We start from the raw sequence: 12,674 nt of genomic DNA, 5'->3' as shown, positions 1-12,674 counted from the left end.
CGGGGATCCCGGGAGCGATGACAGGGAGCAGCCTGGATGTTAGTTCTCCCCTCCGTGGGTAGGGGGTTGGTTGTCCCGGGGCCCGGTGATGGGGTACGGATTGAAGGCAGGCGGGTTATGGGGCCTGGCGAGGTGCAGGGTCGTGGGGGCAGCGCTGTGCCGTACGGCACGGTTGTACTCACTCAGCCAATGATGAGGACACAGTTCTCGGTAAAACACACGGCTGGATGGACGGGTCCCACAGACGGCTGCGGTGTTTCTCCTCCCGGCAGGTTGATGGTGACTGCCTTTCCCTGCACCTATGTAGTGTAACGGTTCCAATGGGTTCCCACCGGTAACCCACTCCCCAGCTTGGATGGGTGCTGAAGGAGCCGCTTTTGCCTGCAGGCTCTGGCCCTTGGAACTTTAGCCTTGGCGGTGACTGTGTTTCCCTCTCTCGGTTGGACGGTTGCCTTCTGACGGGACTTGGCTGCTGGGAAACCCAGGAGGTTCCCTTCGCTAATGGATTTGGCAAATTCACGGCGACTCCTAGCCTTGCCGGGGTCCGTAAGCCCCTGCCGGATGGTGCTGGCTTCTCTTTGCGTACCGGTCCGGTACCGCCGGGCCACCGCCCGTCCACGGTCCTTACGGCTAGCTCCAATAGGCCACTCCTGCAGATGGTCACCACCGTCTGCCAACCTTGCTGATCCATCCGGGCCACACACCCGTACCACTCTCTGTCTGCTCAACTGCTACTTCCCTCCTCCTTCCACTTTCTCTTCCAAAAACAGAACTCTCTACTTTTCCCGCCTCCAGGACTGTGAACTCCTCGGTGGGCGGGGCCATCCGCCTGGCCCACCCCCTGGTGTGGACATCAGCCCCTGGAGGAAGGCAACAAGGGTTTTTGTCTGACTTTGGTGAGCCTGACCGGGAGTGTGGGGTGTGTAGGTGTTGTTCTGTGACGACCTGGCTTGTCCAGGGCGCCACATAGGACCACCCTATTGAGATTTGCCGTGACATTGGCAGGGCTGGCTCAAAGAATTGATCAATTATTTGCTAAAAATCTCATTTTTTTATTATAGTACAGTTGGAATAAATCTGTGAATTTGCACTTTTTATATGATGCATTCCATTTTCAGATCGTGCTGGCTCCTTTTTCTCTGTTATGACTGTAGTTATGCTACATTTTTCTGGTGGCCGACCACCACCATACTATGCACGCCTGATCTTGGTTTGCAATATATTCCTCCTGTTGGTAGCTGTTCACATTCAGTTGCCTCACCCCTTTCCACAGGCAATGTAAATTAAGCACCATACTTGGATCTGGTCCGCCTTTATCAATGGTTGCTGTCTGGCACTGGGAGGGTCAGTTCTGATATAGTCCTGGTATGTGTAGAGCTTGCTCCACATGCTGGGACCTGGGCTGACCTCTATCCACAATTGCCTTTTTTGCAACATAGAAGCGGTTATATATACAGGTTACAGGTATGTGTGCTCCATTATGGTTCTGCTTTTAACTTTATCTAGGAGGCCGCATGGCACGTGAAATACAGAATATAGTGTAGGACCCCCCCTATTGAGATTTGATGTGACGTTGGCAGGGGTGGCTCAAAGAATTGATCAATTATTTGCTAAAAATCTCATTTATAATGCAGTACAGTTGGAATAAATCTGTGAATTTGCACTTTTTATATGATGCATGCCATTTTCAGATCGTGCTTGCTCCATCTTTCTCATACACAGATGAATGAAGACTCCATTTGGAAAGGCCACAGCTCACCGATTAAGAGGTGATGCAGAACATGCAGACATTTCTGCAAATATGATGAAGAAAAGGACCTCTCACATCAAGAAACATCAAAGCAATATTTGACCAAGTAAACTAATTTCACAACCAAGAAGAAATATTGTAGGTTTCAGGATACAACATGGCTAGATAGAGGGCAGTGGTCCCAATAACTCAATGGAAAGGAACTGTTTTGGATCAAGTACCAGTCAACCATTCTCTTTATTTTACAAAATATGATGGATTTGATTGTGTATATCGACTTGAGCATGACAAAGATGAAAGGGTGTCTGCTCTCAAACATCTACCAGATAGAGTTGCATCGTCCCGAATGAGTAATGCACATTTAGCAGGGTGGCGGCACCGAAGGGACCTGCAGGGAAGATCTTCGTGAAGACAACTTGCCTTTCTGTGGCACTTCACGGTTGAAGATTTCTTTGTGTGTGAGGTGGAAAGAAAGGGTATCTTTTTCATGTAGACTGTAATATCATTATCAGACTTGCAGTGACTAATTGTCACGCTAATTTGGCAGCATCCTGCCTTTGTATACACAGATGAATGAAGACTCCATTTGGGAATTGCCAACATAACCTCCTCGGCTTCATACTCCTCCTTATCTGCTGAGCTACAGAGCTGCATGCCTCTGGGTTCACACCAAGTAGGACCTACAACTTCATCATCAGGCTCTATGTTGTCCCATTCGTCCTCTTCCTGACCTGACATCATAGGATAGTGTGCGTGTGCTTCAGGTATCAACATCATCATCATCATCATCACCTCCACCCTCGGGAGTTAACGAGGGTCGGGATCCTGCTGGGACCTTACTTCGTCTAAGCCAGGATCCAACTCACAATGATTTTGGGCACTGGTGCACTGCAGATACTTTCCTCCTCTTCAGTCTGTGAATCTTTGCAGCGGACCTGTGATGCCTTTGAGATTGAATGTGTAAATGTGACGCCCTGGACTAGCCAGGTAGTCACAGACATGACAACATACACACCCCTTCCCCTAGACAGTTACACCAGTCAGACAAAAACCCTTGTTGCCTCCCTCCAGAGTCTAATGTCCACACCAGGTGGGGCGGAGCCAGGCGATTGGCCCCACCCACCGAGGAGTTCACAGGCCTGGAGGCAGGAAAAGAGAAGAGTTTCGTTCAGGAGGTGAAAGTGAGAGGAGTAAAACGTCTGCGTGTGCCTGTGTAGGAGCCCAGGCACTGACAGCAAGGTTGGCAGATGGTGGTGGCCGTCTGCAGGGGTTAGCGAAACTCTGCAGAGCGGTAGGACTGTACCGAACCGGGGAGCGGAGTGAAGCTAAGCACACAGGCAGGGCCATCGGACCCCGACCAGGCTTGGAGCCACCGACAATAGTCAAATCCGAGTGTGACAGGAATCCCAGGGGTTTCTCAACAACCAAGACCCGACAAAAGGCAACAGTCCACACCGTGAGTATATACAGCCACCGCCATAGGCTAGAGATCCAAGGGCCAGCGCCTGCGGAAAAAATGGGCTCCTACGGCACCTATACGTCGGGGAGCGGACTACCGGTGGGCAACCACAGGAGTCAGAACATTCTAACAGGTGCAGGAAAAGACAGCCACCATCAGCCATCCGGGCAGAGCACAACAACACTGCAGCCGGCTGCGGGACCCGTCCATCCGGCCGTTTGGTTTACCAGAGACTCTGTCATTGATTGTCTGAGTGAGTACACTAGTGCCATCTGACACCGCGCCGCGCTGCCCCTGCAACCCTGCACCCCAGCCATCCAGCCTCCCCGTTACACCACCGGGCCCCGGGATCACCAACCCCTACCCCCCGAGGGGACAACATCCTAGCTGCTCCCTACCATCTCTCCCGGGATCCCCGTCACCAGCAGCGGTGGTGCCATCATCACCACGTCCCGTGGGTGGCATCACGAACTCTCTCCCTAAACAAACCATCCCTTTTCACTCACGGGTGAGGAGCGCTGCTCGAGTCCCCGGGTCCGGCCCACCGCTCGAGCCACCGAGCAGCAGCAGCAGAAGCCCCGGACCCGAGCGTGGCTAGTGCGTCCGCTCCACCCGCGACAACTTAGCGTCACGAACAGTATAGAACCGATCTACCTACCGGTAGAAGTGCGCCTTGCAGTCCCCGCCGGCGGCGTCCGGCCGAAAAATTTGAAGTTCCTCCATCTTTTGGCACGAAGATTTCCCGCTCAAGCGTCTTCCCTGAGCAGGGAAGGCGCGAAAGCGAAGCCCCGCCCCCAAACAGGAAGTGCTAGAAAGAACCAAGGGGGAGCGGGTAAAGGCCTGTCTCATGTAACCGAGAGTATAAAAAGCAGGGAAGCCAGGACTCTGCGACACATCCGGTTCCTGGGAGCACAAGCGCTGACAAGTCCGTCCCGTCCGGCCACGCAGAGATCCTGAACCCACGCCAGGAACAGCGGCGTGGGTGGAGGCCCGGACTGCGTAAATGTGCTGCCGCCTGCAGGCCCAGGTCCGATTCTTGATGGAGCGGTGGGTGGCCGAAATGAAGGAGGTGGCAGCGGCCGTGCATAGACGCGAGGTGGAGGCAGTGTTGGAGGAGCAGGTAAGCGACCCACGCCCCTGTGTCCCTGAAGGACCAGTCGCTGCGGCCGAGGGGCCCGTTCTGCGCCCGCTCACCCTGCTGCCTCCCCCGCCACCTGCACTGGCTGTTGCCGCCTCGCCACTAGGATCGCCCTGGAGGACCAACCTGAAGGCGTTGTCCGTGAACAGCCCGCGTCCCTCCCGCTGCCATGGAAGATCCCGCGGGAGGTGCCCGTCCGCGAAGAGAAGCCGTCGGCCCCAGACACGGCCCCACCTGAGACCGTCCCAGCCCCGGCAGTCCGTCCGGCTACTGAAAAGGTGGAAGCCATGAACCGGAAGGCCCAGCAGGTGAGGCCTGCTGTCCCTGCACCCCACGCCTCAGCTGAGGCTGCGCCGGGTCATCGCTGCAAAGCAGCAGCCAAGGCCGTGTCACCACAGCACCCCCACAAGAGATTACCGGTCGTGGCCGTTGTGGGCGCAGTCCGGCGGGGCCCGACCCGCACGCAGGGGCATGCAAACGCCCCTTACTGGGACAGGGAGCCGAGCCAGTTGGGCCATGAAATTGCCGCTAGGGAGCAGCAGAGGGCCGAAGTGCTGGCACGCGTCATGAAGGAGAAGGACAATCTCCGCAACGCCACCTTTCGGGTGCGGGGCCGGTGTATGAAGGCCAGGTGAGGATGTTTGATCCTCAGCGGGGATACGGCTTCGTGTACGAACCGGGCCTGGAGGCCGAGATATTCGTGGCCCGCCGAGATGTGAACTCTCACCTGCCAACCGGTCATCCTGGTCGCGATCTACAACCGGGCGACTTAGTGACTTACACCCGACATTGCGGGGAGAGGGGCTGGTTTGCCCTGGATGTCAAGCAAAGGGTAGGCCGCAGTGCCCAGAGGCGGTCCGAGTCCCCTCCTCCACCGTCCCGTCCGGATGTGGAGTTGGAGGAGGCCTATGAGGAGGGCGACCTCAAATAATGGCAGCGGTCCACCATTGTAATCAAGTTGTCCCCGTTGGGACCCTCGGCACCCTGTTTTCCATTGAATGAACACCAATCAATCCGAAGTCTCACTTGATCATCAACCAGTTGATTGCCGTCCGTTGTAAGACGAGTTGTCCCCGTTGGGACCATCAGAGTGCGTATCCTAAACAGCCCACATGAGAAACTGCTCATGAACATGGCCGAGAACTTGCAGGCCACTCACGAACTTGTGGGCTTGTAAATAGTTTGTGGGCCGTTTTCCGTTCCGTGCCGCCTCCGGAGAGGCAGATTGGAGGAGGAACCCGCAGCGGAGCAGGCTGGGGTCCGGCCACCACCGGAACCGGTGGCCATCCTCTGGGGGTCAGGGGTCCCCCTGGACGTGGGGTCCCCTGAAGTGACAGCCGGGTGCGAGATACTGTACCCGTTCCCGCTCGGGTAACCTGGACCAGGACTGGGGAAGAGGGGTGCTGCCCGTTTCTTAGGGGCAGCATCAAGGGTTAGGTTGCTTGGGTAGGGGAGCGGATGACCATGAACCCGTCCGTCAGTAATAAAAATGTTTTATATGTTTGAAACGTTAAAGTAGTGAGCCTCCCATAAGGGAAGAACTACAAGTATGCTTATGTTGAATGTTTACATGTTAATTTATCTTTTACAGAAAAATAAAACCGGTGATGGATGGTCTGCATTTTACCAAGGGGGAGTGTGACGCCCTGGACTAGCCAGGTAGTCACAGACATGACAACATACACACCCCTTCCCCTAGACAGTTACACCAGTCAGACAAAAACCCTTGTTGCCTCCCTCCAGAGTCAGATGTCCACACCAGGTGGGGCGGAGCCAGGCAGTTGGCCCCACACACCAAGGAATTCACAGGCCTGGAGGCGGGAAAAGAGAAGAGTTTTGTTCAGGAGATGAAAGTGAGAGGACTAAAACGTCTGCGTGTGCCTGGGTAGGAGCCCAGGCACTGACAGCAAGGTTGGTAGACGGTGGTGGCCATCTGCAGGAGTTAGCGGAACTCTGCAGAGCGGTAGGACCGGGGTCGGGCGTTGGCCCGCCGGTACCGAACCGGGGAGCGGAGTGAAGCTAAGCACACAGGCAGGGCCATCGGACCCCGACCAGGCTTGGAGCCACCGACAATAGTCAAATCCGAGTGTGACAGGAACCCCAGCGGTTTCCCAACAACCAAGACCCGACAAAAGGCAACAGTCCACACCGTGAGGATATACAGCCACCGCCATAGGCTAGAGATCCAAGGGCCAGCGCCTGCGGGCAAAACGTGCTCCTACGGCACCTATACGCCGGGGAGCGGACTACCGGTGGGCAACCACAGGAGTCAGAACATTCTAACAGTTGCAGGGAAAGACAGCCACCATCAGCCGTCCGGGGAGAGCACAACAACACTGCAGCCGGCTGCCGGACCCGTCCATCCGGCCGTTTGGTTTACCAGAGACTCTGTCATTGATTGTCTGAGTGAGTACACCAGTGCCATCCGGCACCGCACCGCGCTGCCCCTGCAACCCTGCACGCCAGCCATCCAGCCACCCCGTTACACCACCAGGCCCCGGGATCACCAACCCCTACCCCCGGAGGGGACAACATCCTAGCTGCTCCCTACCATCTCTCCCGGGATCCCCGTCACCAGCAGCGGTGGTGCCATCATCACCACGTCTTGTGGGTGGCGTCACGAACTCTCTCCCTAAACAAACCATCCCTTTTCACTCACGGGTGAGGAGCGCTGCTCGAGTCCCCGGGTCCGGCCCACAGCTCGAGCCACCAAGCAGCAGCAGCAGAAGCCCCGGACCCGAGCGTGGCGAGCGCGTCTCCGCCGCCCGCGACATAAATGTGTCGCCCTGGGCAAGCCAGGGGACACAGGTCACAACACCACCACACCCCACACTCCAGGTAGGCACATCTGCTAACCAGAAATCCTTGTTGCCTTCCTCCAGGAGTCTGTGATGCACACCAGGGGGTGGGCCAGGCGGTTGGCTCCACCCACCAAGGAGCTCACAACTCTGGAGGCAGGAAGTTACCAGGCGGAAAGCTCAGGGAGGAGGAGGTGGAAGGAGGCAGAAGGCCCAGGCAGGGCAAGTGTGAGGAGCAAAAGTAAGAGTAAACAACAAGAAGTGAAAGTAAGAGAAGTGAAAAAGGAGGAAAGCAAGAAGAGGTGACAGAGCAAAGAGTGAGCAAGCCTGAGAGCCCAGCTTTGTGTAGGGCTAGAACAGCAAGGTCAGCGACGGCGGTGACTGTCCGGAGGGGGACCGTTTGGAGGTTCCTGGAAGGACCCCGTTGGCTGTGTGCCCGGTGGTCTGGAGCAGTGTTCCGAAAGACAGTCAGCACCAGGGCAGGGGCCTCTCGGACCCCGGCAAGGCTAGGAGTCGCCAAATTTGCCGAATCCGTCAGTGAAGGGGACGTAGATTCCCCCAACAACCAAGTCCCGATAGAAGGCAACAGTCCAACCTGCACAACAGAGGCACCGCCACCGCCAGGGCACCATTCTCTGAGGGCCAGCGCCTGCGGGCAAAGTGTAGTGCTCCTCCGGCCCAGCTTGAAGCCGGGGAGCGGGTTACCGGTGGGGACCCATCGCAACCATCCGTACATACAGGTGCAAGGAAGAGGGACATCACCGTCACCTACCGGGGAAGCAAAGCAGCCGTCTGTGGGACCGTCCTACCAGCCGTTTGGTTTACCGTACAAACTGTGTCCAAGTCTCAGGCTGAGTGAGTACCATAGTGCCGCAAGGCACAGCGCTGCCCCCGCGTCCCTGCGCCCACCAGGCCCTGCACCTCACAAGCCATCACCGGGCCCCGGGATCACCAACCCCTACCCACGGAGGGGCAACACAACACCTGGCTGCTCCCCATCACCATCCCCGGGATCCCCGCATTGAGCAGCGGTGGTGCTACACATCACCACAACCGTGGGTGGCGTCACGGACATTATCCCAACACCCCAAACAACTCACTCACTCACGGGCGAGGAGTGCCGCTCGAGAAACCCCGGGATCCGGCCCACCGCTCGAGCCGCCACTGAGCAGCTGCCGGACCCGAGCAGAAGGGGTGAGCGCGGTGTGCTGACACCCTCCTCCCCGCCCGCGACATAAACATCTCTTGATTCTCGCCCATGTGTGACTCCCCACATTCAGTTTGCTGGTTGGCAATTTGTGACGTGGGCGCAAACAAGTGTAATTGGGGTGGAACCTCTGAGGAATGAACTGTGTGATGTTGAGGTGCAGGAAGAGGAGGAGAGGCCACTTGATGCAACGCTTGCCATCAGTGATTGGTATCAATATACTGTGCCTCTGTCTTTTAAGCCAGTTAGCTGCTTGTCATCTATATGTTCACTTGCCAGCCCAATAAATGATATGGCTAATCATATGTGGCTATACTTACACTACCCATCGCGACATGAACGCCAATTACATTAAGCTTCCGGGTCCCTGATGCAGGCATGACGAAAATACCCTAGATGACCAGTAGCTAATTGGCTTGAAAGATAGAAGTATATTGATACCAATCACTGATTCTGTCTGTCCTTCCCTTTACTAAGATTGGTGAATAGGATGTGTCTTAATGTTATTGGGATTGGTTGACCTCTGGTTGACATCATCAAAAAGCTTTTAAGAGGGGTAATGGTCTGGCTTTTGACTCAGTATAGCCTCAGTCCCCTGATGAAACCAGCAGTGGTGAAATATATTATGGAGGCTAGTAGCTGAATGTTTTGAAATATGCAGATTTAGAGGAAAATGGACTTATAATAAGATATAGTGAAATTTGGTCTGTGGCCGTAAGATCCACTTTATCTGATAGATAGGAAGATACCTTTTCCCTTATCTGCTACCTTTTAAATTTGGTCAATAAATTTCAATTAATAATAAAAGTGAGATTTTTAATGGTCTCTAGTTAGGGAACCTCTAGTTGCCTTTGACAAATTTTTTAATTGTATTTACCCTACACTGACCAGGGTTTCAGATTTTGAGGTTCAATATGTACCAGACACCACTGTATGCACTCACTTTAATTATACAAGCCTAGACACCATTTTGTGCACTAGCCCTAAATGTAAGAGCCTAGTAACCACTGTGTATACTCATAGAGTATGAGTCCAGGCATCACTGTGTGCACTAACCCTAAATGTACAAAACAGACACCACAGTGTGCACTCACCCTAGGTATACGAGCCCAGACATCACTGTGTGTACTCACTGTAAGTGTACGAGCCCAGACATCACTGTGTGCACTAACTGTAAGTGTACGAGCCCAGACATCACTGTGTGCACTCACCCTAAGTGTACGAGCCCAGACATCACTGTGTGCACTCACCCTAAGTGTACGAGCCCAGACATCACTGTGTGCACTCACCCTAAGTGTACGAGCCCAGACATCACTTTGTGCATATGCTCATGCATGAGTTCACTTCCTCTGCCTGTTAAGTAGTGCAATTGAGAGCTTTTTTTTGGGCAACTGGTGAGAATCACAGGATCTAACCCGCTAAGAAACAGCACTACATTTACAAATATATAATGCTGTACACAGCAGTGACAGATAAACAGTTTGATCCATAACAAAAAAAAGATCTCTTACCCCCTAAAGCTTGTTTCATAACAAAATCCATGGTCCTCTGATGAGTTCTTCCCTGCTGGTCAAAGAGGAATTCTCATTCAGTACAGTAGTAAGGAGACACTACAAGAAAAAGAAAGAGAATATTGAGAAATGCATTATATTCCAAACAAAGGAAAAAACAACAACAAAAAGTATTACAGTCATGTATTACAATACTACAGTATATAAAGCCGCTATGTCCAATACTACTAATGACAATAATTGTATATACCACACTTGACACATCTACTCTATTAGTGTCATGACCTCACTGCCAGCGGAGCCAGGAAGGCGGCGAGTGTCCGAGTAGAGTGCACCCACTGGACCACAGGGTGAAACCCGGACCAACCCTTTAGCAGAGAGAGGGGGCTGACTAAGCACCCGCCGCATGGTGGGGCACCAGGTGTCATCAGACACCAGACATCAGGTACAGCAGGCACGGACCACAACAGGGCAGTGCAGGTACAGGCATGGACCACAGCAGAGTGATGTCAACACAGCAGGTACATCCAGACTTCAGGTTACATAAAACACTACTTTATTCATAGGACACGGAAGGACTTCGGGTACATCACACGGCAGAATAACAGTTAATACAGCAGGATATCAGGGTACATCACATGGCAGGAACACAAATGCAGGACAAGGCTGGAGTCCAGGGGGATTGCCAGTAACTGGATACCCCAGTCCCTGAATACGCAGGTACCTGAGCACGTCAGGACAATGGTTAACAGGACTACAGGCAGGATACCAGACTCAGACAGGTGATCGGACTCAAGGAGTATACCCGACTCAGGAACAGAAGACAACAGCCCTTCCGGAGAAAACCACATTCAGTGACACATAATGCTCCCCTCCTATCAAGGGGAGGAGCCTTAAATACTGTAGCTGGTGCCTCCCAGCAATAGACTGGGGACACCTTAGCAAGGTGCGCACATCTCCCTATAAAAGATGAGAAAGTGTGCACGCGAGCGCCTCCTAGGCTGGAGAGCAGGAAAACACACATAACATGTGCAGAGCTTGCAATCTAGGTGGTAGCAGAGCTGACCATCATGTGGGCATCCACTGGGAAAACAGCCGGGAACTGCACTTATATACGGACAGCAGAGAAGAGGGAAGCAGGTGCCCTGCACAGGGTATAGAGGGACATCGGCATCCCTAGTATGCCAGCGTGACATTATCCCCCCTTCCCTTCCCTTACCTTCCCTTCTTCTGAAGGCCCCCCAAAAGAAATCACCAAAAATTAAAGAAGGCATAATAAAACGACAAAACGAGGGAAACAAGTCCAATTGTCCATAGTACCATAGCAAAGCTGCCCATAATCAGCATGTCCATGGGCAGACATCAGGAAAAGTCCAGCTGTCCAAGGGGGAATTGCCCGCAATCTGCAGAGTCCTTGGGCAGAGCATTTTGTCACAACCTCACCAAGAAGTGCACGTGCGCGCCCCTAGGCTGGAGATGAGGAAACCCCACACAATATGTGCAGAGCCTGCAGCCTAGGTGGGAGCAGAGCCGACTATCACTTGGGCATCCATCGGGAAAACAGACGGGGAATGCCCTTATACGCGGACGGCAGAGAAGCAGGTACACTGCACAAGGTACAGAGGGACACCAGCATCCCTAGTATGCCGGTGTGACAATTAGATGCTATGTGAGGTATTAAAGGCTAGGGTCCCAAAAATGGGGTTACGTCATCTCACCAGCTGTTGGGCTTATCACAAATTTGCCAAATTGTGTACCAAGTATCTCTTTTTTTAACCTAGTTTCTATGGCAGTAATGTATCAAATTTTATATATTCAATGTTCCTGAATTGTAAAGCACTGCGGAATATGTTGGTGCTATAGAAATAAAAAATTATTATTATTATTATTAGTATAGCATTTCAGTGTGCAGCTGTATTCACATGAATTGTATTGACTAGTCCCTTCAGTGTGCACCTGTCCACATTTGTTTCTTGGATGTGTCAGTCAGTTTTCTGATATTTGTAGTATACTCCCTTCTGACTGAGCACTCCGCCCACCAGCCATGAGCACTCTGCCCACCAGCCATGAGCACTCCACCCACCAGCCGTGAGCACTCCACCCACCAGGCATGAGCACTCCGCCCAACAGTCAATTTTAATTACAATTATAGCTGGATCCTACCTGCCCTTTAAACTGTAGACTTTTAGCCCAGGTAGAGGCATAAAAAGTTAGGGTCCCAACAATGGGGTACGCCTTGTTGCTGGCTGTTGGGCTTATCACAAATTGGCCAAATTGTGAACCAAGTACCTCACTTTTAACCTAGTTTTTATGGCAGCAATGCAGTTCCAAATTTCTTATATTCAATGTTCACCTAGTATGACATTTCAGTGTGCAGCTGTATTCACTTTAATGTTAAAGGGAAACTATCACCACGAAAATGCAGTCCAACCTGCAGACACCATGTTATAGAGCATATATACCGGTATATATATATATATATATATATATATATATATATATATATACTAGCTGTACTACCCGGTTTCGCCCAGGTTAATAATAATCGCTGTTAACAAAATAGAATGTATTAACAAAAATGTATTCTGCACACAAAAACCACAAAACAAATAGATAGAAATGTAATTATTAAATTGTTGCCTATATTAACCAATCAGAGCTCAGATTAATTAACTGTAGCAAAATAGAAGCTAAGCTGTGATTGGTTGCTATTGGCATCCTGATAAATCTCCAGGCAACAGAAAGCCCTCCCCCTGACAGTATATATTAGCTCACATATACACATATAGACAGGTCATGTGACTGACAGCT

General features: G+C 52.5%; 1 protein-coding gene across 2 annotated transcripts in view; it reads right to left on the bottom strand.

Moving 5' to 3' along the window:
* The window catches only part of CPLX2 (complexin 2), a 365,342-nt gene that overhangs the window by 81,587 nt on the left and 271,081 nt on the right, over positions 1-12,674 (bottom strand). For both annotated transcript variants that reach the window (XM_075344504.1, XM_075344503.1), the window contains exon 2: positions 9,864-9,962. In XM_075344504.1, coding sequence (XP_075200619.1) covers positions 9,864-9,894 — 31 coding nt within the window. In that variant the 5' untranslated portion in view covers positions 9,895-9,962. The remainder of the gene's footprint in view (positions 1-9,863; positions 9,963-12,674) is intronic.

The sequence above is a fragment of the Anomaloglossus baeobatrachus genome, chromosome 4, assembly GCF_048569485.1.
Source record: "Anomaloglossus baeobatrachus isolate aAnoBae1 chromosome 4, aAnoBae1.hap1, whole genome shotgun sequence".
Taxonomy (NCBI): Eukaryota; Metazoa; Chordata; class Amphibia; order Anura; family Aromobatidae; genus Anomaloglossus; species Anomaloglossus baeobatrachus.
This window is presented reverse-complemented; position numbering and strand designations above follow the sequence as displayed.